The following is a 26,198-nucleotide window of genomic DNA, read 5'->3' as shown; positions in this document are numbered from 1 at the left end:
GTCACGTCACTTAAATGTAAATGTAACTATGTGCCAACTTTTGTATTCCTTTCAGGTCTCTAAAAGTTATTTTCTAATATTTTTTAAATGGTTATTCCAGCAGTGAAATACATAAAAAAAACATACAAGTCATTACAATTACAGTATTACTTTTTCATCTTGCATCTAAAAATTAAACAATCATAAAATCAGTGGAAAATAGCCTACCATTTGGTACAGCTGACATAAGCATTGATTTATGTATATAATATTCCCATTAAGGGTTAGACTATAAATAGTATTATTTCTCCATGTTACCATGTGCACACGGCTGGCTATTCGATTGCAATGATAAAAGAGATCAGAAATTGATGTTATGGTTAAAAGAAAAATTATTGCGCCCTCTTTCGGCCACTCGTTGTATGGCAAAAATAAGGCATTTTCGGAACGAACCACTGCAACCATCTAATTTACAAAAAATGCATTACACGACATAAACAGTTAAATTAATATCACCAGACAATAGTTGTGTCTACTAATATTTCTATTTCATTATAATATAAATACATCTCATTTTCGCTCAGCACGTGCTCATTATCTTCCGATCCATTTCTTGCCGACCCTATTAGGAAAACGAAAGTGGACTGATCCAGTAGTATTGAAGGAAAAGCTCATCGCTCGGTTGTTTGTTTTCAGTCAGGCGCAGTAGCAGAGAGGAGAGGAGAGGAGAGGCACGGAATTGTGTAACGGTTACGTTTTTAATCTTCATTGCATCTTTCTAGGCTCTTGCCATGGCTCTGTGCAGTAGCGACGGAGCCTTGGCGTTACCCAGCGAGCTTATCGTTCACATATTCTCCTTCCTGTCGGACCGTGACAAGCTCCGGGCCTCGGCCGTGTGCTCTCGCTGGAGGGAGTGTCTCTTCTACCCTGCGCTGTGGACGGAGCTCAAGCTGCGCGTCGGTGGCGGAACCAACGGCGGCGGATCTGGATCGGAACAAACCCCGCGATTAGAGTTCCTCATGCGCAAGTTCGGCTCGTTCGTGCGGGAGCTGCAGCTGGAGTTGGCCCCGCTGGACGGCTGTTTAAGCCCGCTGCAGCACGGAGTGGACGCCGTCGAGAGTGACCCGCAGTTCGCGAAAGATGCGATGGTGACATATTTAGATCAAGTGTTGTGTGTGCTCGGCAGTCTGCGTAATAACAGGTATATGGACCTGGGCACGGTTTGCATGTGTTGGTGTTGACGTTACACCTCATTTCTTGCCGCTTTGCTTTGCTTACATTTGATAAGCACCAGCAGCCATAAACAAACCCTGCGCATTACGTAACGCTCATGTCTGAAGCATCGCATGGCTGTCTGCTTTGTGCATAACTGCTATCATCACCTATAACAAGCCGAACTAACTAGTACCTTTTTTGTTACTAGTACTGTATGTTGCTAAAAATTCATTATTTACTAATAATTAATCCAATAATGACTAGCATTTCTCTCAGTCTCACTAGCACTTATATTCAATGGATGCAAGTACTATTTATTGTTCCTTTAGTGCGAGGGTACTGGTAATAATTTTATATATATATATATATATATATATATATATATATAAGTACCACTGAAATGTATAAAAATCAGTTTTTTTCTCTTTTCATCTATTCCTGTCAATTATTGAAATTGTTCCGCTTTATCTGATTGACTTCTAAAATGTAATAAGACTATTAAGATGAAAAATATATATATTGCTAGTAACCGTACATTACATGTAACAAGATACTGATTTGAGTTTAACATGCACTGAAATAAGATAAATGATAAAAACATATTATTTTAGCTATTTCAGCAACATTTGTACCATTAAATATTTACCAAAAAATAACTAAGATCTGTATCTAGCTACACAGTATTTATTTATAATTTTGAGTATAGCATATATTCAATTGTTACTGGGTGAACTGTAATATATTAGTATTTGGTTAGTAAAAAAAACTGAAATAAATAAAAAGTGAAATAAAACAAGTATAATACATTCTGATCTAAAGAATACATATTGAATTTGATGGCAAAATATGCAATTTGTAATAATTAGCAGTGACAATTGTATTGGGACAATACATGGTGGTAACAGGTGACTAGTAACAAACCGTACTTGTATGTAATGAATATTTGCTAGTGAAATTTAAAAAACAACAACATTCTAGTTACTTTTGTTACTAGGCTCACTTGGAATGAATAAGCATTTTAACATAAAATAAATGCTAGTTAGTTCTAAGTAGCATGTTAAAACCGTTGTCTAAACTCCCACAAGCCTTACTGCATTATTAACATTCTAACAGAATCTTTAGAATCTTACAAAACAATTCTTAAACAAGACTGGCTTTGTGTTTCGTGATGTTTCCTGATGCTGATTTAAACCTACAATTCTGTTTCTGCACAATAGAAAAGCACTAGAAGGACTCATGGCCCAGCACTTCCTTTAAAACAACAGGCTTTAGTTTAAAATGTGCAAACAAAAGAAAGAAAATAGCTGAATATAGGTTCGTTGGTGTAGAGTTTGATAGTTTGAGAATTTACTTCAAATCAATTGGTTGATTCTTTGTGTCAGACACTTAAAATATAAGAATAGCTCATGTTGACAAAAGTTTCTGGCGCAATATTTTTGTGTTGTGAATTCTAGTTTTGTATTGTAATGAATGAAACCAGTTCCTCCTTGTTCTGTTTTCATGTCGTGTTTTGTTTATTTATATTTGGTGGTCATTTAATATGGTTAATTTTACATTATATACTGTTTTCGTATGATTTCATGTGTTACATGTTACATGTGAATTAATAAAGGAATATCTGATATCTATTAATTAATTTGCTCTAGCTTGCAAATGTAAACAAGCCAGGAGACTCATACTTCCTCGTTTTTTTTTTTCTCTCCAGAAACCTCCAGAAGCTGAGTCTCTATGGGGACACATGCATTCTTCAGGATGATGGCATTTTGGACAGCTCTTACCTCAGCCAGGTCGACCAAGGGGGCAAGAAAATGAAAGAGTATGTTTTAAAGCTACCTTTCACTCATGTAAACTGATTGCAATCTTCTACTAAATTGGCACACTCAGTGGGGAAAATCTTCTGACTATCCTGTTAGTTCTAGGTATAAAGTAGATCCATGAAGCATGTTTTATTAGATTGTGCTTGTTTAAACATAAAAAAAAATAAGAAAAATCTGTTAACACTTTCGAAAAGTAACACTTAACAAAACAGTTTTTTTTTCATTTGAGCAAAAATAGACTGTAAAAGCCTGGTACATAGTTTTACCATAACATTTTCTTGCCATGGAAATAGCCACAGAAGATAGCATGGCATTAAAAAACAAACAAACATTTGTTTTGGGCTGTGATCAGATTTGAATACTAGCATATTGCACAGTGTATATACCATATACTTCCTACTGGTTAAAAATAGTATTGCTAATGGAAACAATAAATCTTTTTTTTTAAACTGTAATAATGTTACATGTCAGTTCTACATTTAGTTTTCTGATACTAGTAGTGGCATCGAAGCATTTTTTTGTTCATTGTTATTATTAATTTTTGTTTTTGGAAGCCTCTTATGCTCACCAAGGCAGGATTAAAAAAAAAAAAAAAAAACAGTAATTCTGTAAAATGTTATAACAATTTAGAAATTTTCTGTTAAAATAATTTTTTCAAATAATTTATTGTATTCCAGCAAAGCAGCCATTACTAGGCTTCAGTGTCACATGATCCATCCGAAATTATTCAGATATGCCGATTTGATTGTCAGGAGACATTTCAGTTTTAATATTTTAGTTTTTTCAGGATTATTGTATGAACAAAGTTTAATAGAACAGTTTGCATTTGGGATCAATTTAATGCATCCTTGCTGAATGGGAAAAATAGTTTCTTCTTCAAAAAAGACTGCCCCCGTACTCCTAGATGTTAGTGAATGTCATGTCTCGTGCTGCCTTTATTTAACTTTAAAAATGAAATTCTTATTGAAAACATTTTTAACTATTTTGAATGTGTTGTTTTAGGATCCAGCAGCTCTTTGAAGAGATCCTGTCCAACAGCAGGCAGTTGAAGTGGTTGTCTTCTGCGTTCATGCTCGGAGTGGTGACCCCCTGCTCTCTGGCCTCTCTCTCCAACTCCAGCACCAGCTCCCTCGAGCACCTCAGTCTGATCGACAGCCAGCTGCCCAGCCTGATTTCCTCCATCGAACTGGAAAGGCTCACTAACCTGCGTTCTCTGTCGCTAGACTTCTGCAACTTCACCTCAGACATGTGCCGTCTCCTTGCCGGCGGTGACCGAGCGCCCCTCCACCGCCTCTCTCTCTTGCTCAACGGTGCTGCTTTGGACGTCAAGCCTTTGGATGGTACCACTACTGAGGACGACTGGAAAGCCCTGGTCCGTCGCAGCACCAACCTGCGCGTCTACATCATGGCGATGGATGTGTGCAGCCAGGACCTTCTGCGCGTGCTGAAGCCTAGCGTGCCCCTGGAGCGGATCCATCTGGACAGCTACAGCACGCCGGTGACAGATGGTGTCCTGGAGCTCATCTCGCAGCAGTACCACAAAACCCTGAGCCATTTCATCTTGATGAGAGATGAAGCTGGATTCCCAGACCTCAGCGTCAACCGCAACGAGGACCCGCTGGTTCTCCTCGCCTGGCGCTGTGTGCACCTCGCTGTCCTGATCATCCATGGTAAATGGAGATTTTAAACTTTTCACATGATGTTGATAATCCACTGATTTGAGACATGGGACAAAACAGACTAATTTTTTATAATACTGTCAGAAAACTTTATTTTTTTCAGAAACATGTTCAAATTAATATTATTAAAAAAAATTATATATCTGAAAGGTAATATGTCTATTTGGGAAGTTGTTGTCGTTGTTATCGATATCATGTGTTTTTATTTAATGTGTGATTTTCTTTCATTTTTAAATTTATTTTTTCATCCTTTCCAAAGCACATATATATATATATATATATATATATGTGTGTGTGTATATATGTGTGTGTATGTATAAATACATATAAATAAATAATTCAACAGACAATATATACATATATAAAAACATATGTTTTTATTCATATTTCATTTAATGTTTGTCTGGTAAAAGTAATTGTGTGTTTATATTAAATGGTCTAAACATGAAAAATCTTTATTATTATTATTATTATTATTATTATTATTAAGTTTCAGCTCCATAACTTTTTTCATAACTTTTTTTTTAGATAATTTTTCTCTCCTTCTAAATCAGTGACTTTAGTAGCCATTAATGGCAGGTAAACACAATGCTCCTGGATTTGAAACCTGCCAAGCAGCATACTAGTATTTTGTCATGACTGCAAGTCATCTACTATGTCAGATTTTTTTGTCTTAATTCAATAGATGCATCTGAAATTTGAAATCTTCCTGTAATCTCAATTTATTCATTCATCAATCTGAATACTAGATTTGCAATATGTTTTTGTATCTGACTGTATTTTACCATACTTGTTCTCGTTTCTCTCCCTCCACAGGTTACACAGTGTGGTCACACAACCTGGTGGCCATCTCTCGCCTGCGTGGGTCCAACCTCAAAGTCCTGGAGGTGTCCGAAGAGAGCATCGACTTTGACCCGGACCAGTCGGTGTACATCGAGGGCGACCCCGTCCACAACCTAGTCAAGGAGGTGTCCCTGGGCTTGGGCCGCGTCTGGCATCCCTCCATGGACAACAGCGTGGTCCTGAACGAACCCACTCAGCACTTCCACCGTGAGATGCAGAGTTTCAGCGCGGGCATGTAGACGCACCAAGGGCCCTTTACCAATCGCCCTCTCTAACCCTGTGCTTGGTGACCTTTACCTAAATGGGCCCTTCTCATTTTACATATTGTTTCTTTTTCTTTTATTGCTTTTTGATTTTGTTTATTCTTGTAGTGTGAATTTAATATGCTTTATATGTGCTGTGTTTAATCAGTATTAGCTCTATATTTATATCTATATCTATATATCCTGCTTATTACTAGGAAAGTATAGTTGGGTATTGGTTTAGTAGCTAATTGAGTGAATGGTAGAGAGGGGCTTCTATACAGCTAGCTTACAAGTTGTACAGTGAGTTGTTCATTCTCTCGCTTTGTCTGTTTGTTGGTTTCCCCCCTAGAAAGTGTGGAGTTACCTCAAACTTTCAGTTGATCCTTCTTGGCTTAAGCAACGACGAAATCCCACGTTCACGTTGACCTTTTTCTAGGGAGATTAGTCTTCCAGCCAAGGGCTGATCCACAGCAGTTACGACCCTTCCTCAGTGTGTAATTGTTATTCGGAAATGAGGATTGGTGGAAACGACGTGTTCGGGAGGCAGATCCCGCTGGTTTTTCTCAACCTGGAATTAGACGCACCTCTGCTGGTGAAACCAATCGTAGAGGTTTTCAGTCTGGTGTTTGACACCTGCATGCTGACCGCCCTGCAGCACAATATCTGGGCCCAGCCATAGGTGTTTTGTTCCTTTTCTTGTTTTCGTGTGTGTTGTTGTTTTAAGAAATCCTTCCCATCTGTCTCAGGTAGGCAAATATTATACGACAAGGAAGATGAAGATGAAGGTTAAGATATTTTGGTAAGAGTGAAAACAATCAGCTGTTCCGTCAGTTTTAATTGTTCTTCTTGAGTCACAGTTGCCTTGAACACTCCCCCTTACTTCATAATCAATGTGATTTTGGCCTCGGCCTCAGTCGGTTCGGAGTTTACGTCCTTGTAATTCCCTACCGAAGTGCGTCAACTTGATCGAAATAGAGGGTAAAAGCGCTCCGAATGGATTGAATCCAGGCCGTGGTATTTCATCTGTAAAGCATTAGATGGCGGGAGACAGACGTTTGCTTGTTCCATATCTCAGGATTCCTGCACTTGTGGTACTTTTCCAGCCTGAAAGCTTTTTTTGAAGCTTCGTTCGAAGGCTTGGCGTGCTCGATGGACAAGACTTTGTGGTGTTTTTGGAGGAAAGAGAGCTCTTCCAAAAGAATGCGCTTTAGAAGTTGCTGGTTTTATTTTTTCTTCCTAATTTCCCTAGTTTAGCAATTGAAATTCTCAGTGTGTTGTTTGCTTTTACAAATATTGTCTATTTGCGCTTCTTTTTTTCTTTAAGAAAATCATAGTCGAAGGAGGTCATGGTGGCTTGCATAGCTGAAAAAGTGAATGTCAAACTAAGCCTTCTTGAAAGCGGTGGTGTTTTTGCTCTGCAGAATCCCCTCTTTCATGAGCATATCTTTATTTTGCTGTGCTCGAATAGTGAAGTGAATTGTCGAAGAGCGAAGTACTTTTTAAAACTGTTAAGTTGCCTCGCTAACCCGTTACTGTCAAGTCTCAGAACTTCCTGTTATTTGGCTGTATTGACTACCTGAAGCCAAACCAGGTTTGAAGCAATCTCCCCAATTTTCCTGGAAGATCTGCGTTTATGACAAAAACAACGTACAGCCAAAGCAAAACTTCGTAGAGTGAAAACCATCTTTATATGCAAGCTTATCAAGTGAGGGGTGACCTAACAATTTTCTTGGGATTTGTCATTTGTGGTCCAAAAAAAGATTTGAAGCAGTTAACCAATGAGGTCGAACAACTCTTGGCACGTGCACGAAGGGTTGATATAAGTCAACGTTTAATACGTGCGAAGCAGTGATCCAGCTTGACTAAATGTTGACAAGTTTACAACCTATTGCAGTACCCATGTCAACATTGGTGAAAACGGCAATGTTTTTCAAAAGATTTTTGTGGTTGGTGGCACAGAACGTAAAAAGGGTCGCTGTGGTTTAAAATCTGTTAAATTCACACCCTTTTTGAATAAACCACAGTCTAAAAATGCTGTTTTCAGGTGCGTTGACATAGGTGCCAAACATGCTGTAATGAATATGTCAGAATGCTCTTAAACGTGTGCCAGGATTCTGTGTTTTTTAGTTAATTTAAAAAAAAGTTCTACTTAGTACAGCACCAAAAATGATTTCAGTAAGTGTGTTCTTAATTCGGAGCTTGTTCGTCATTGATTTTGCAGAGCGACTAGAGTTGGCAGAGAACAACAGCGTACGATAAGTTACAAACCGTGCCTAAAACCCAGACTAGCTTTCATTTCAAACCCACGTCACCGTTTGTTTCCGGTCGACCAAGTCTTCGAAGCGTTACAAAGACATAGCATCAGTGTTTTCGTCTCGTTCTTCTTTGCAATCTATCTATGTGTGCGTGTGAGTGTGTTGTGTAAACATTCAAAAAGTGCATCCATCAGAGAAGGTGTGTGTTCCGTACAAAGCGTACCACTTCCTCAGCAGTGAACAGGAAACAGCCATTCTCAGGGTTACTGTTAGATGTGTGGAGGAAACAAAACGGAGTCAAATAGCTCAGGCCTCTCACCATGAAAGTTTCCATTAACGAAGAATCTTCTCAACAAAGTCACTGGATTTAACTTCTGTCAGCGCAACATCTGCCAAAGATTACGGTGATACGATTCCTTTTTCGAAGTGCCCGCATGCTGGCAGAGGGCAGGGCCAATGGCTGATGGGCAGAGATGTACTACTACTATTGTATCACGACAACTACTATTAGATAAATGTACTAATGGTTGGACTTGGACGGTGGTCCACAGCTGTGCTGTGGCTTTGGTCAACATACATTAGATCTCTCTTACAATGCACCTGTTTCACTGTGAAGAGTGAATGTAATTTAACTATTGAAAATCAAGGTTGGTTCTATCAGACCTATAAGCTGCTATGAGACGTGTTAGGAACATTCCACTGGGGAGTTAAAACAAACTAAAATGGCCAAATGTCTGCATGAAATGATTAATTTTTTACTCTTTATTCTGTTTCGGTTCGGGCAGGGACGGGATCCTTTAATCAGCTTTCGACTGGTCCTGCTATGAGATTCTTGAGCCATTTGAGAGCGTGCGTAGGTTTTTATTCCCGATCGATGCGACCAGTCGGTTGTTACAACTCAGTTGGATCCCAGTTTTTTTTTTTTTTTTACTGTCGCTTTTCTTTAGGAAACGTTATATGCATTTCACAATCTCGTAGTTAGGAGAAAGAGGGCTGCTATGACGCCATCTGAGACGGTCAGTGTTTTACAGCTTTTTTTTTTCGACAGCTATATTATCAACCTCATGCCAGCCTTTGGTAAAAACAAACAGTCCGAGTTTCCACTGCAGGTCCAATGCAGGCCTCTCTTTCTCTCTCTCTCTCTGGTCGGCTTGCGTTAACGGCAAAGTCAAAAACTATGCAAACGGAATGCATACGATTTAATGGCTCTTCATTCGTTTTTCTTTCTTTGGATTTTTATTTTTCTGTCACTCAAATGGAAATAACCTAACTTGCAATGATACTTGGCCTTATTATTGTTATTATTATTGTTTTAAGATCTTGATTCTTCGGAAGCCAACTCAGTTTCAAGGGCGACCGTGGGTTACAGACATGGTCTCTATGAGACTGGCCAGAAGGCCCCAGTTATAAGTGGTACGAATGTTGTGCATTTGTTTAAAATCAGGACAGTTTGCAATAAAGAAGTGGCCATCATGGGGCACCAGCAGTGCTAAGATCACGCTGCTACCTTATAAACTTAACGGGGAGTTAAATAAGATAACATAAACGTGCATATGCGTATATATATATCAACGTATATACTTTTATGCAACATGTCCAGGTTCTATTTATGAACATTGAAAAAGGTTTATAAGCGTTGTTTTGCAAAAATGGTTTTACCATCTTAAATGTTTAATATTTGGGCAGGTGTGTTCTGTCTACTTTTTTGTCTCCGGTGAGCACATAGCATTGGATTTTATATGTACATCTGCAAACAGGAATTACTCTGGCACAGGTGTGAACATGCCAGGTGGGAAGATTTTAATGAGAAAAAGTGATCTTGAGGTTCCACGATAAAGAAAGAAAACCTTTGAAAAACTTAACTGACAGAAATTGGGTAAACCAGCCGAATGTTGATTTGAATTTAATGTTGAACGAATGCATTTTCTTTTAATCGGTAAAATAAAAGCATAGAAAAATCAATGTTGTCTCCTGTTTTGTACAGTTGTAATGTACAGTGCTTTGTTTTATGTTTCAAAATGTGAGACTGAATGGATTAGTAGTAACTTCTCACTCCTTTAACCAAAGTTGAAGAATTTATTTATTTATTTTGCGTGGTGATTACACTTGTTAAGCTCAATTTCTATGAGTTAAAGATTTTAGTGCTTGGCCTTGCTTTTCCAGGTCTGGAAATTTAGGGATACATAGTAGGCATGTTCTTGTATGTCCCAAAAACTTTAACAATGTACCTTCAGTGCTCTGTTATGAAAATAATTTTTCCTAAGTAATTTCTGAAGCACTATATTACTAGCAAAGGTCATTTAATACTATGCAAGTTCTAAAACAAGCACTTTCGATTATTGCATAAAACGAATGAATACATAATTCTGCTTATTTGTTAGGGATGCACAATATAATGGTACCATATTAGTTATCTGATATTAGATTTGATCGTGAAAACTTAAGTCCCCTTTTTACATTTCGGATAAAATATTTTTTTCATACTGTACCTTATTTTGTGATGCCTAAATTCATTTTTTTTTTATATTTAAGTTAATTTTCAGTTATCAGGCATAACATGAAAACTTTCATCAACTTTTATTTTCATATTTGTGCATCTCTGCTGGTCTTTTTCTTCCAAACATTAGCACAGTCTCAGCAAAAAATCCAATATTTTTCAAATGACATCTTTTATTATTAATGTACATCATTTCATCAGACCACCTATTTTAAGGCATGAGTTGTTATTAGAAGAAATTATAAATATATTCGCTACATGGACTGTTCTCTTTGACTGAGTTGTTGGATTTGTCAAGTTACTAAAGTCTCGTTTCAACAGCATCCTATTCACAATATATACTTCGACTTTCTATATACACAGTTTGACAAATATGAGGACCTTTTATCATCTACCTTCAATTAAGAAAAAAAGGATAAGAACATCACAAACCTGAGCACCTATAGTCTTGTTAAAAGGCAGTCTAATTGACTTTTTCCAATTTACCTACAGGTTCACAAAGGCTGCACATTTACACTGTACCTGAAATCAACTTTCTCCTTATAATATTATAACCAGTGGCATGTGCTGCACCCTTTGCCATGCTTGTGCTGTCAGCTAAGACGGAAGTAAGAGGTAACCACAAGGCTACTGTGGTTACATATCAAAGGAAACACCCCCTGAGCACAACAACAGGAAGTCGGAAACAGTTCGCAGCTGAGGAAAAGAGCGTGAGAGATCAGATGACATCATGTGGAGAGGGCGACTGGTCGGGGGGCTGCTCGCTGCCCGGTGGGGAGGGTCTGGGTGGCGGTCTGGGGGAGAAGCTGTCAGACGGAGGTCTTGGTGGCAGATAACCCATATGTTGAGGGAGCGGCATTGGAGCTCTGGGAAACATTCCCGGGGGAAATGGCCCTCGCACTAATGGAAACAGTAATAAAGATTATCAGTATATAAAAAATTAAGTAAAATAAAAGCATGTAATGATATTATTAATACTACTAAAATAAAAAATCTATTTGAATTAATAAGGTTTTCAAATAATCGGACAGAAAATTCTGAAATGATGTTACCTTAAATTCCCATGTATAAATCTAGAAATAAATTAATGATTTTATACATTTGTAACTCCTATCTTGTGATAAATCGAATGGAAAAAATGTCTAATAATAAGAATACATTTGATAATGTGTAATTAAAATCCTAAATGATAAGAAATTACATAAAATTATTTTAAAATAAAATGAACCAATATCAACTTCATAAAAATCGCAAAAAAAAAAAAAAAAAAAAAAAAAAAGGCATTTCCCTAAATCATGTCCCAGTAAACATGCTTTTTATTTGCAACTATTATCAATATTGACCAAAAACTTTATATTTATTTATACATCACTACTGGAAATAAGTTCATGTTAATGTTGGTGGGAACCATGTTGTAAGCTTTACTTTAAAACAATTAGCAAATATAAAAATTGAAGTAGCTGAGTCCCATCTTTTAATAAATCAAATGACAAAATTACAATGTGAAATAATAAATTATATAACAAATAATAAAAAAAAAAAATATCAACTTTACCAATCAAATCACTAAATGAAGTCTTTCCCTAAATCATGTCCTAATAAATATGCATTTAATTTGTGAAAATGTCACTTTGCAGAAGTTAAATGTGCTGCACTTTCACTGTTTCTTCAAGCTGTGAGAATACAAACATTTAGAGTGGAAAGAGTTAACTTACTGCCCATGGGGGGACCACCAGGTCCACGAGGGGGAAAGAACTCCGGAGGTCCATAAGGGCCCCTGGGTGGGAAGTGTGGGCCCCTAGGGTCCATCAGTGGGGGCATTCCCATTAATGGGGGGCCAAGAGGAGGTCCCATTCTTAAATCTGGATCAGGGGGCAATCTCATGTCACCAGGCATTGAGTGAGGACCCTGTTAGGAGACACATTTTAGCTATCGGCATGTCAAAAAAAATAGTTTTTCCTCATCAATCGGCGGTTGACTCACGTCTCTGTTCTCATTCTCACTAATGGATGAACTGTTTCTTAGAAATGATGAATCTGAAGAGAGAAAAAAAAAAAAGAGGAGAAATACTCTTAGGTTCTTTGAGCCAAACTCCAAACATTTTCATTTGAATTGAATTCTTAAGGATTGCTGAAAAGAGCGCTCATTCATGCCTTGGTAATGCTATTATATGAGCTACACAAAAAAAAAAAAATTAGGAGGGAGTTTCTGCCACATTATGTCACTATGAGAATACATACCTCTGTTCATTCATTATTAGTTACTAAGTTACTCTAAGGCTTGTATATGTGAGTCATATTGGCTACTTATAATTCCACAGGTACAAATGACCTTTAAGAGAAGTCAAACATATTCACATAGTCACATGTTGTCACATGGAAAGACTGACCTGATTTATCACCAAAGTATGTCTCAGAAGGAAGTGGAGGTCTAGGAGGCAGCGGACCCATATGATACAGACCTGGAGGAGGCCTCCTAAAGGGCATACCCGGGTCTGGGAGAGGGTGCCCTTTCATAAACACATAAAAAAAAATATTGATATAAAATACATTTACTTATATAAATGTATTATCAAGATCATAATTCATGTAGTGTAATATTATGTATTTGTATTTATTTATTATAAATAAACTCGAGCCATTACATTTTAATAGGGAATCAGAAACATATATAATACATTTTGAATTATATTATTATACTCAATATTCTAATATTCTCAAGAGCCTTGCAAACACTTTATGTGGGATCAGAAAAATTTATAATTTTAATTCATTACAATTAAAAACAAAAACATACAAATTATATTAAAAAAAAATTATTTATAAAATGATTAAGTTGGCTTGAAAAAGCCAACTTACTGATCTACTATTTAATCTTATTATTATTATTCTTCTGAGCCAAATTTTAAACACTATCTCCTCCTAGAGCTTTCAAGCTAGAACCACCAAACTCGGGTCAGACCTTCAGACTGGTCTGACTCGGGTTGCTATATCTTTTCTAACTGATCCAGCTTATGGTTTTCGTAAACCAGACTACCAAAACCACCTTAAATCCCATAGACTTTCATTGAGGGGGTACAAACTTTTGAAAAATAAGGCTTATAATATATTTAAGCTGTCTACTACCATAGCAAACCTTAAAAACTCTCTACTGAGAATACAGCTAAAACCAGCCTAAGCTGATCAGTTGTTTTGGCTAGTCTCCCAAACTGGTTTTTAAGTGGTTTTGACCACTCTCACGCTGGTCTTAGCTGGGTTTTAGCTGGTTTTTACTGAATCCACTGTTTTTAGCTGGTTTTTGCCAGATTCGCATAGAAACATGCTAACAACATGCTAGTTACTCACTTATCAGACTAGAAACATGCCTATAACATGGTTTTAAAGTGGTTTCGGCCACTGTCATGCTGGCCTTAGCTGGTCTTAACTGGTTTTAGGTGGTTTAGTATAGAAAAATGAAAACAACATCCTAGTTACTTGCTAATCAGACTAGAAACATACTTCTAACATGGTTTAAAGTGGTTTTGGCCACTGTCAAGCTGGCTTTAGCTGGTCTTAGCTGGTTTTAGGTGGTTTTCTTTAATGAATCAACTGGTTTTAGCTAGATTATCATAAAAACATATTAACAACATGTTAGTAATTTGCTAATCAGTCTAGAAACATACTTCTAACATGGTTTAAAGTGGTATTAGCCACTGTCAAGCTGGCTTTAGCTGGTCTTAGCTGGTTTTAGCTGGTTTTCTTTACTGAATCAACTGGTTTTAGCTAGATTATCATAGAAACATGTTAACAACATGTTAGTAACTTGATAATCAGACTAGAAACATACTTCTAACATGGTTTAAAGTGGTTTTGGCCACTGTCAAGCTGGCTTTAGCTGGTCTTAGCTGGTTTTAGGTGGTTTTCTTTACTGAATCAACTGGTTTTAACTAGATTATCATAGAAACATGTTAATAACATGCTAGTAACTTGCTAATCAGACTAGAAACATACTTCTAACATGGTTTAAAGTGGTTTTGGCCACTGTCAAGCTGGTCTTAGCTGGTTTCTAACTGAATCAACTGGTTTTAGCTCGATTATCATAGAAACATGTTAGTCACTTGCTAGCCATGCTAGCCACATGCTAGTCACATTTTAATCATGCTAGCAACATGCTAGTTGTATACTAATCATTCTAAAAACATGCTAGAGACATACTAGCAACATGCTAATCATGCTACAAACATGCTAACGACATGCTAGTCACTTGCTAATCATGTTAATAAACTGCTAGCAACATGAAAATCATGCTAGAGACATGCTAGCCACATGCTAATCATGCTACTAAAATGTTAACATGCTAATCATGCTACAAACATGCTAGCAACATGCTAATCATGCTAGCAAAATGTTAGCGACATGCTAGCAACATGCTAATCATGCTAGAAACATGCTAACAACATGCTAGAGACATGCTAGCCACATGCTAATCATGCTAGAAACATGTTAGCAACATGCTAATCATGCTACAAACATGCTAGCAACATGCTAATCATGCTAGCAAAATGTTAGCGACATGCTAGCAACATGCTAATCATGCTAGAAACATGCTAACAACATGCTAGAGACATGCTAGCCACATGCTAATCATGCTACTAAAATGTTAACAACATGCTAATCATGCTACAAACATGCTAGCAACATGCTAATCATGCTAGCAAAATGTTAGCGACATGCTAGCAACATGCTAATCATGCTAGAAACATGCTAGCAACATGCTAATCATGCTAGCAAAATGTTAGTTACATGCTAACAACATGCTAATCATGCTACAAAAATGCTAGCAACATGCTAGCAACATGCTAATCATACTAGAAACATGTTCACAAAATGCTAATAATGCTACAAACATGCTAGCGACATGCTAGCAACATGCTAATCATGCTAGAAACATGCTAACAACATGCTAACCACATGCTAATCATGCTAGAAACATGCTAGCAACATGCTAATCATGCTAGAAACATGCTAGCAACATGCTAATCATGCTAGAAACATGCTAACAACATGCTAACCACATGCTAATCATGCTAGAAACATGCTAGCAACATGCTAATCATGCTAGAAACATGCTAGCAACATGCTAATCATGCTAGCAAAATGTTAGTTACATGCTAACAACATGCTAATCATGCTACAAAAATGCTAGCAACATGCTAGCAACATGCTAGCAACATGCTAATCATACTAGAAACATGTTAGCAAAATGCTAATAATGCTACAAACATGCTAGCAACATGCTAGCAACATGCTAATCATGCTACAAACATATTAGCAACATGCTAATAATGCTAACAAAATGCTAGCGAAATGTTAACAACATGCTAATCATTGCACAAACATGCTAGTGGAATGCTAGCAACATGCTAATCATGCTAGCAAAATGCTAGCAAAATGCTAATCATGCTACAAACATGCTAACGACATGCTAGTCACTTGCTAATCATGTTAATAAAATGCTAGCAACATGAAAATCATGCTAGAGACATGCTAGCCACATGCTAATCATGCTACTAAAATGTTAACAACATGCTAATCATGCTACAAACATGCTAGCAACATGCTAATCATGCTAGCAAAATGTTAGCGACATACTAGCAACATGCTAATCATGCTAGAGACATGTTAGCAACATTCTAATCATGCTACAAACATGCTAGCAACATGCTAATCATGCTAGCAAAATGTTAGTGACATGCTAACAACATGCTAATCATGCTAGAAACATGCTAGTCACATGCTAGAAACATGCTAGCAAAATGCTAATCATGCTAAAATCATGCTCTCAACATGCTAGAAACATGTTAACAACTTTGCTAATCATGCTAACGACATGGTAGTCACTTGCTTATAATGCTAGTAATATGTTAATCACTTTCTTTTTTAAACTTCTTAACTTTTCAAACTTTTACATTTTTAAAACTTTTTAAGCTTTTCAAACTTTCTACATTTTTCTAACTTTCTGGCCAGGCTTTTTCAAGCCAACTTAAAGTTTGAAAACAAACTTTACTATCTAGTTTATATTTATTATATATATATATATATATATATATATATATATATATATATATATATATATATATATTACACACCATCCAAATTCAAAACACTTTCGAACCATATTATACATTGCAAATAAAAAAATAAGCATTTGAAAATGATTGGCCATGAACACAGAGGATGTAATAGGGATGATGCACTACACATAAAAAAGAATGGTCATGATGATGATGACATTAAAAAAATACAGTGATGCTCTGTGTTATTCACAGCCACAGTGTGAAATAACTACCGGTAATCACTAGCCCACAGCATTCGGCCCAACAGTGAGGAGCAGCAGGGGGCAGTAGGACAAAGCCTGACATACAGGCCAAAAACAAAGAAGACCCAGTTGTGTGACTCTTCAAATAGCTGAGCGGCTGAGTCAGCGCTTCTCAGACACCTCTGAATAACTGAGTTTGAGCACCAGTAACAGAAACGGCACTCACCTCACACTGCTGGCTAAATTACAGGCACCAGACAGTTAATTAATACTGAAATAAGCTAACAAGCCTCCCAAGGCTGCATATTCTACATATCTTTTTAGCATTTATAATAGTATATTTCTTGCATCATAATATAGTTTTATGCAACCATTTCCTCCGTCTCTGATAATTAGAAATAAACAGCGTTTTTTTGCTACACTGTACCTTTAAATCTGAAAGACCTCTTATATTTGGCTAAACTGTTAACCTTATAAAAAAGGGCAGTCATGTTAATGTGCTCATAGTTTTTCCATCACTAATTCTTGATCATTGAGAGCTAGAGAAGTATTTCCTCCTGCTACGGGAGAACTACAGCAGTGGGAACATCACTGTACCTGGAGGTGGGGGAGGGCCCCTGCGTTCCCTGTCCCAGGAGGGAGACAGTGAGCCACTATCAGAGTGAGGGCCACTCCGCTCAAAGTCTGGCCCACCACTAGGGGGCTCTACCACGCCACGGGATGCTGGTTATGGACAGTGAGGGTGAAGGAAGATGAATGGAGTGGAGAGAGATGGCACATCAAAATGTTTGAGGGAATTAAGAATAGAAAAGAGAGGAAAGGGAGACAACCAACAAAATATTAACGAGGCTAATGAAACACAATATATGCTTATATGCAAACTTAGGGAATAATTTCTACCCAAAGTTTAGTAGTATGCATTTAAACTGCACAAATTATTATTTTTTACTCCAGTCTTCAGTGTTTCAATTATTTTGCTTCTCAAGAAACATTGTTATTATTATCAATGTTGAAAAACTGTTTAATATTAGGTGATATATACCATATTTTCCAGACTATAAGTCGCACTTTTTTCATAGTTTGGCTGGTCCTGCAACTTATAGTCAGGTGCGACTTATTTATCAAAATTAATTTGACATGAACCGAGAGAAATTAACCAAGAGAAATTAACCAATAGAAAACATTACCATCTCCAGCCGCGAGAGGGCGCTCTATGCTGCTCAGTGCTCCTGTAGTCTACTGTATACACTGAAGACATAGAGCGCCCTCTCACGGCTGTAGACGGTAATGTTTTCTCTTGGTTCTAAATAAATGCGACTTATAGTCCAGTGCGACATATAGTCCGAAAAATAAATAGATTTTTTCAGTATCAACATAATTGATTAAAAAAAAAAAAAACTGCAGCATTATTAATGTCTTTACAGCCATTTGCCTCCTTGTCAAATCATTTCATATTATATAATAATGTTTTAATTTCGTAAAAAAAAAAAAAAATGAACGCCCTAACTTTTGAACAGTACTGTATAGGCAGCTTTTATTTACCAAACCATATTGAAACTGTGACACAAACCAAACCGTGAGAAATTAAACCGGTTACACCACTAATGCAAACCTTTAACTATATCTTATGTAAGTGAACATGATTCATGCATGAGCTACACAGACACACACATAATACTACCATGCTAAACTAAAGATTGACCATGCAAAAAAATGAATCACATTTTTCATACTAGCTAGAAGACTTTTCCCAGATTTAAAAAAGGGAGGGATGTGCGTTTGTCACCTCTTCCTGGACCCATAAACTGAGGTGAGAGTCGAAGGGGTCCGTCCATTAGTGTCGGAGGGGACAGGAAGGCCCGTGTTTCTGAGGATGGTCGGCTAAGAGGAGAGGGTCCAAATGGAGATCTTTCACCTGTGAGATGGGGAAATGCATATCTCCAGGTTCACACCATTTTAAACATAGATCTGTACGAGCCAAAGGAAAGTGGAAAGTATCTGACCTCTAAATAAAGGTCTGCCCTCTCGTAAATCCTTTTCAAGTATCTCAAACTTGAATTGGGCATCAGTCAGCCTGCAATAGTAAATGCATTGATGTGTATGGATAAATACAGGTTCTCCCGTTTATAAAACAGTACAGTAAAATACTCTCTAGTCAATCTCACCTCTGGCGGAGATGAGCGTTTTCTCTCTTGACATCAGCCAGGTCTCGATCTGCTGCCCTTGCGGCTAGCTATAACACAGAAAATAGGAAAGTGTAAAAATAATGCTACTAATGACTGGTATGGATCAAATATTAGTGGACTGAAAACAACTTACCCAGTTATCATGAGCCTTTTTCTCATGAGAAGCAAACTGGTAGACAAAAAAAGGACAAACATATATAATAAATATTCACACATAAAAATTATATTATATGAATATTTATGAGACATATTTCTCTTTTGTGGTGGTATAAGAATAGTTCACATAATACATATTTAAATAAAATTATTATTTTTTTTTTTTATATTTTAATATTTTATTTACATCCTCGTATTGGTCATACATAAAAGTCTTATTTGTGGTAGAAAAAAATAATAATCTACATAATAAATATTTATTTAAAGTAATTAATTATGAATTATACATCCTTATATCAGTCATATAGCTCTATATCACAATGATAGACTGATATAAGGATGTACGTCTCCCCCTAATGTCAGTTCCAAAATCCGCCAACAATCTCATCAACTGACATTTTGTGGTTTCAGATGTTTTTATATAAAAGTATTTTGAGAAAATGTGTATTAAAATAATAATAGGCTATAATAAACATATATTCAGTGTGGGCATCATCAGCATGTGTAACTGAAGAACTTTTATCAATATAAATCATGTAGAGATGTTGTAACTCTATATATAGCATTACTACCTGATTCTTGTAGGCCTGTGAAGTCCTCTCCAGTTCTTCCTCGAGGTCTTTGGCTCGTTGTCTATATAAACATAGTAAAAGAGACTATAATGTAAACTTCCTGTTTTGTTGAACATTCGTCTCGCATCCTGTTTCCTGCCCTTCTCAGAGACAATTTCCTTAGATTTTATCACATGCTATATCATACTTAACTTAACTTCCTCATGTGTGCGATACAAGTTGCTCTGACCTATAAGTGTTGAGCTCCTCTGCAGCAAGACTGATCTTCTTGCCTGCCTTGTTGAGCTTCTCCTCCTTCTGCAAGCGCTCCTTCTCCTCCACTGTCAACATCCTGACAAGAGCACAAGAAACAATTGAATTATTAGCATTAGTATTTGAATTTCCAATAAAAAGAGACTGCAAAGTATAACGAGTGGAAGACGAAGATTCTCCATTGTCCAAACCTGTGTAGTTTGAGTTCATTCTCCTGGTACATCTCAGTCATGATCTGGAGTTTCTGCTGGAGTTTCTGGCTTTCACTAGCATAGTTGGCACTTTCTGATTCCAACACCTCCTTCTGCTCCTCAAGCTGTTTGATCCCCTCTGAGAATACAGAGAAACAAGAAAACGAGTCTTCATTTACAGTCTGAATGATCATGTTTGATATAATCACGCCAAAGCAAATCAGATCCACTTTTATTGCTCAGAATATTTGCAGAGCAGGTGTTTTCCTATAAAGTCATGAAGGAAAGCAAACACGTTGTGATGTTATGATTAATTCAGGAGGATAAGAGTACAAATCATTTGAAAATAAATCCTTAACGTGCCTAAACGTTCCCATTATGGAGGAATAAGTTCAATCAAAATGTACTTATTTATGAAGTTAAAAGGTTTATGCATCAGCACCTGTTTCGACTCTAGAGGAACCAAAGTTTTACCTTGGAGATCTTCTTTGGCTTTAATTTCATCTGCGAGTGTAGCGAATACTCTGTTCTTGTCCTCCTCCATGGACTTCAAGTCTGCACTCATCTGAGACAAAGAGGAGGACTAGCATCAGATCTGTTAGCAGCATATTCTGGATGTAGACAGATGTTATTCATTTAATCTGACACAGAAGGGCTGTGTTTCAAACCCCAGCGAGCTGCCATTCTTGACAGCATGTCTGGCAGTCATATGTGGTGTCTAGGTGTTTCACTAAGTGTCAGATTTCAGTAAGAATACCTTGGCCGCTTCAATAAGTTTCTGTACTTTTTGCTTCTGATGGAAATCTGCAAGCACAGAAAAATATACGAAATGATATTTCAAGATCTGACTTCAAATCAAACTAACACTATTCCCAAATGACCCTCGAGTTTGTACCCGAACTGTCTCCATTCTCAGCTCCAGCTGTATTAGTGCTACCGTCAACGCAGCTCTCGTCCTCAGAATCCCAATCTCGCATCTTCAAAAGGTGCTCCGTCAGTGACTGATATAAGAAAAGAAATGAAAAATCATTTTTTAGAAATGCAGTTTTACCATGCAGTGCACTAGACTGTATGCAATATATTGCCTAGTCAATTAATAATTTTCTGTTTTCAAATACTTTTGAGTAAAGTTAAATAAATAATGTATATTTAAGAAAATATTTTATTAATTATTATTATATATTGTTTAATTATTTCACATTCACTACCATGTGGGGTCAGTAAACAATTTTTTTTTGGAAGAAATAATTTGTTATAATTAAATGATCAAAATTGACAGTAAAGATATTTACACACACACACACACACACACACACACACACACATATATATATATATATATGACCCTGGAGTATATTGGTAGCAATAGCCAAAAAATACTGTATGGGTCAAAATGATTGATTTTTCCTTTATGCCAAAAATCATTTTCATCAACATGTTTTTCTCAGTGTTTAGAATTTTTTTATTTTTTATTATCAGATTCTCAATATTTGTATCTCGGCCAAGATACAAATATTGACCGATCTTAAAAAAAACATACATCAAAGAAAAGTTTATATTCAGCTTTCAGATGATGATGTATAAATTTCAATTTCTCGAAATTGAGACTTATGACTGGTTTTGTGTTCCAGGGTCACACACACACACACACACACACACAAACAAACAGAAATATTTACTGAATATATACTATATAGATACTGAAAAAAAAAATACTTTTTTTTCTATGAGTCTGGTGTGATTTTTCTGGTGTGTTTTATACCTTGATGCGATCATCTTTATTAGCGCAGTCCTCCAGCATGCTAGTATGTGATCTTTCACACATTTTCATCTCCTCCTCCAGCTCACCGAGACGTTCACCCCAGTCCTCTGCCTCCTGCACCAGCTGTATAAGAGATGAAAACACATAGGTCTTCATGTTACACGTTTGTTTAGGCAGTAAGCCATGAAGCGGCTTGCATTACATTGATTTTATGGATCTGTTCATCTTCTCCAAACGGAGTACCCTAACACTGATCTCACCTGTGCTTTACTCTCGAGCAGTATTGCGTGCTCTTCTTTGGCCGCCTGCAGGTTCTTCTGCAGTCGCTCGGTGTTGATCTCATGGATCTTCAGCGTTGTGTTGTCCTACAGGAGAAACAGATAACTTAAAATGTTAAAGTGTTTTAAAAGGAAATATGACTGAAACATGCGTCATATACATTGTCAATACCTGTTCTAACTGGGACTTTCGTTCTTTAGCTTCCTCTTCTAAATTTCTTAAAATCTGCTCGAGTTCAGCAAGCTGTAAAACAAATATAACAGCCTTTAGGACAGACAACATAAAGGGCATCAAGCATGAAGAGGGTATTTTAGATATGTTAAGTGAGTGTATCTGTGTGCATGACAACATCACCTGATCCTCTTGCTGTTTTCTTGCTTTGTTTTGTTGGGATAGCTCTTCTTGCAGCCTCTCGATTTCATTTTTCATCTGTGCATTTGATTGTTCGAGCTTCTGTGATGCCACCTAAGGGCAGTATTATTGGATTAGGTAACTTGTGGTCAGGGAGACACATTTATAAACATCAGTAAGCTAAATAACTGCATGTTTTTTAACAAGAAGGACTAAGATCATAATGACCAAATTACCTCTAAATTGTCTTTTTCTGCAGCTTGTGCAGACATGCCATTGTTCTGCAGTGTGGACTCTAGTTTGTCAAACTGTTGAGAAGGACAGACATTGTTTAGATGGACTGATTCAGAAGAGTGCATTTATACAAGCATGGGTGTAAATTATGTGTTTAGAGCACATGACAGCATTTCTCACCTTCCGTTTAACCTCACTGAATGTCTCTAGCACTTTGCATTTTTCATCAAGCAGTTCAGCCACTTTCAGCGCCATTTTGCTTTTCTTTACCTGCAAACAAATAAACAGACAGGATTGGTTGAGAGCTGACAGTGGAAATCAGATAAAACAGATAATGAGGATAGGTTTAAAGCTGATAAAGAGCTAAAAAAAAAACTCACTTGCATATAGTCGACTTCTGATCTGCAGAAGAAAAAAAATCAGAAAACGCTTATTTAGTGAAATGATTACACTCATGAAATATCTTTTTATTTTTTTATGTAGCAGTAATACATGACTTACAGAATGAATGAACCTGCAGCTGAACAGAAGCAGTGTGAATAAACCTAAAAATCCAGTGAAAACCACAGCTTCCCATGGCAGTCCATATAAGTCAGGGCCAGGCCGGATATCATCAGGAAGTGAAGACACAACCTTTAGACACAGAAGTTAAACTGATATATGAATTCTCAAGAAAAAGAGAAGTATAAATTAAACAACTGTACAAGCTTTCACATTATAAGGCTTTCCTTAAACCTCTCTCTGTCACACACACATACAAAAGTGGACAGGTGCTTTTAAACAGGATGTTCAATAAACCTAAAACCACATTCACGTGATCATACACAGACACAATTTTAAGTAGTTTAACATTATCATTATTTCTTAAAGTAGCAGTAATGATAATTAATATTTATATCACAAACTTTTGCAAAGAACATTTTAGCACTTTTAACTTCACTGTAATATTTTTTATTTGCAGTCAAGAAATCAAAAATATTAAAAGGTTTCTAACAAATCTACATTTTATACGTTTTAAAATAGATATCCTCAGACCTCCTCCTCTGTCAATAACTGACCAAAACCAATGCCACTGTAAGATGAAAAAGACTATGTACAGTGTACACACACCTATCAATACACTAAAGCTAACCCGTCATAAACCGGTAAACAAGGCCAGTAAAAGACAGTGGAAGTCATTGTAGATCTATAAATCAATAAGTTTAACACAATCACACAAATCAATGGTTATTTGAGATGAAATGAACAACATGTAACGTACAGTACCAGATGCTTTAATGCTAACCAGCTGCATATGTCTTAATACAAAACGGTTTACACAGTATACATCTAATCTAAACTCCTAGATACTGCACTAAAAAAAAATCTGTGAACTATGATAGATGACTTAATAGAAATATACATGACACCTGCCATACACACTAAAGTAACGCTGTTTCATCATCATACTATGCCACATACATCTTTGATTTTCTCCACGGCGAGTGTGTAGTAAATCTTCGCTGCTCCTGTCATGTCAGTCGTTTCTGTGACGACCGACTCGGTCTTAACTTCGTCTGCCATGATTATATTAAAACTGAGCTATTCTATATTCTATAATCTACTCATTTATCTGTTTGTTATGCCATGGTGCCCGGATGCTGTTCTCTTCTCTGACTCCTAGTGCGCACTGCCGCTGAGAGGAAGAGCGCACTCTTGTGTTTTAGGGAGCATTTGTAAAGAATATGATCTTTTGTCTCGAAAATTTAAACAGAGTTTACCGGATATTTGTTTTAAATATTCATAAAAACATATTACTCTATGTAATGTTGCAACATAAAGCAATTAAATTCAGATTTTTTTAGCCGAAAAATGTTAAATCCACCAAATACAACACCCCTACAATCGTCATGGTTTCTTCCACGCGTCACCAATTGCTGAATGCCACAACGTAACGCTCGAGTTTTAAAGAGACAGGCAGTATCGACATTAAAGAAATTAGTCAGTAAGTGCACACGCACAAAATATTTGTCATGAGGTAAGTCATGAAACGTCATAGTTTGAAATATGGGTAAGTGTGTTTGATTAGTTGGTGTGTCATTTAAATATATCTCTTTAAAACAAAGCTCATTGATCCACAGATCGGATTGAGCAGCTCAAGTCTGTCTGGAATTGAACTCCAACTCAAATCATAAACGTTACTCATCTTAACAAACCTTTTGCGTCTGCATTAATACATATTATATTTATCACCTATGTTGGTTTTATAGATTATTTAGTTGTTATAAGACAGTAAGTATTTTTCTGTTTCAATCAATCTTGACTTGACTGCAAAATACAACACTTGTTGTTGGTACCGTCAATACAGAAAAATAGACTGTAGTCGTCCTGCGTTTTCCACAAATATATTGCGTTAAACACTTTAGAAAATATTTTGAACATAATGTAGCTTCAGAAAATATTGTTATCCTCAGGAGCTAAACTAAATATAATATGAACTTTTCCTTGTAAAATTTGGGGAATATGTATCAGTTACTTTAGAACCACTGCACGTATAGGTAGAAACACCTATATACATAAAATAAACATCATAATTAAAAGATCAATAATAATAATAATAACATAATATTAAGATAGCCTACTAGAATGAATTGAATATCCAATCATTGTTTTAAGTAAAAAAAATTAGGCCAATACATTATTGACTGATTTGATAGTCCAAATTACTGCTTTTTACCATATATATGGTGAAACTCAAATTAGAATATCGTGAAAAAGGTTATTATTATTATTACGTATTATTATTAATTACGTTAAGTAAAAATTTAAAAGTATATATATGTGTATATATGTATATATATGTGTGTGTGTGTATATATGTGTATATAAATATTAGAGCTTACAGCTCATGAAAGTCAAAAATCCAGTATAAAAATATTAGAATATATTTGCTGTGTGTGGCTTTCCTAATCAAGTCCAGTCAGTATAATCAAAACACAACTGGACTGAAATGAAGGTGTAGAACCATCTCAAGGATGATCAGAAGAAATGGACAGCACCTGAGTTAAATATGTCACAGCAAAGGGTCTGAAAACTTAGGACCATCTTAGGACCTTTTTTATTAAATCTGCAAAAATGTCAACAATTCTGTGTTTTTCTGTCAGTATGGGGTGCTGTGTGTACATTAATGAGGAAAAAAAAGAACTTAAATGATTTTAGCAAATGGCTGCAATATTACAAAGTGAACATTTTAAAGGGGCCTGAATACTTTCCGTACCCTCTGTGTGCTGTGTGTGTGTGTCTATATATATTATATATATATATTAATGTTTGTATTAAGGTGTGCTTTTAGCAGGCTACTTTTTCTGAGACACCTACTTTTTCACATAGATGCAATTTCATTAATTGT

At 36.4% G+C, this 26,198-nt stretch overlaps 3 protein-coding genes across 3 annotated transcripts; 1 reads left to right on the top strand and 2 right to left on the bottom strand.

Annotated features, from left to right (window-relative positions):
* The first annotated feature begins 665 nt into the window (after window positions 1-665).
* On the top strand, window positions 666-9,995 carry LOC113074054 (F-box only protein 33-like). Its single transcript, XM_026246765.1, has 4 exons — window positions 666-1,180; window positions 2,900-3,010; window positions 4,014-4,681; window positions 5,507-9,995. Exons 1-4 carry the CDS (start codon window positions 771-773, stop codon window positions 5,770-5,772), a joined length of 1,455 nt encoding a protein of 484 aa, XP_026102550.1. The 5' UTR covers window positions 666-770; the 3' UTR covers window positions 5,773-9,995.
* Window positions 9,996-10,737: 742 nt separating this feature from the next.
* On the bottom strand, window positions 10,738-23,065 carry LOC113074053 (endoplasmic reticulum export factor CTAGE5-like). The gene is made up of 21 exons (XM_026246764.1): window positions 22,991-23,065; window positions 22,813-22,884; window positions 22,580-22,690; window positions 22,397-22,468; window positions 22,207-22,311; window positions 21,947-22,069; window positions 21,080-21,185; window positions 20,942-20,988; window positions 20,659-20,749; window positions 20,185-20,323; window positions 19,971-20,072; window positions 19,742-19,802; window positions 19,147-19,182; window positions 18,993-19,060; window positions 18,831-18,901; window positions 18,614-18,742; window positions 17,425-17,550; window positions 12,920-13,039; window positions 12,514-12,566; window positions 12,246-12,438; window positions 10,738-11,430 (listed from the first exon to the last, which is right to left on the bottom strand). Exons 1-21 carry the CDS (start codon window positions 23,063-23,065, stop codon window positions 11,249-11,251), a joined length of 2,082 nt encoding a protein of 693 aa, XP_026102549.1. The 3' UTR covers window positions 10,738-11,248.
* Window positions 23,066-23,069: 4 nt separating this feature from the next.
* Window positions 23,070-24,418, bottom strand: LOC113074052 (endoplasmic reticulum export factor CTAGE5-like; the record flags this gene model as incomplete). Its single annotated transcript, XM_026246763.1, has 4 exons — window positions 24,272-24,418; window positions 23,312-23,443; window positions 23,191-23,212; window positions 23,070-23,080 (listed from the first exon to the last, which is right to left on the bottom strand). Coding segments are annotated over exons 1-4 (267 nt in total), but the record flags the coding sequence as incomplete, so codon positions are not given.
* Between the last annotated feature and the right edge of the window lie 1,780 nt (window positions 24,419-26,198).

The sequence above is a fragment of the Carassius auratus genome, unplaced genomic scaffold, assembly GCF_003368295.1.
Source record: "Carassius auratus strain Wakin unplaced genomic scaffold, ASM336829v1 scaf_tig00013523, whole genome shotgun sequence".
Lineage (NCBI taxonomy): Eukaryota > Metazoa > Chordata > Actinopteri > Cypriniformes > Cyprinidae > Carassius > Carassius auratus.
This window is presented reverse-complemented; position numbering and strand designations above follow the sequence as displayed.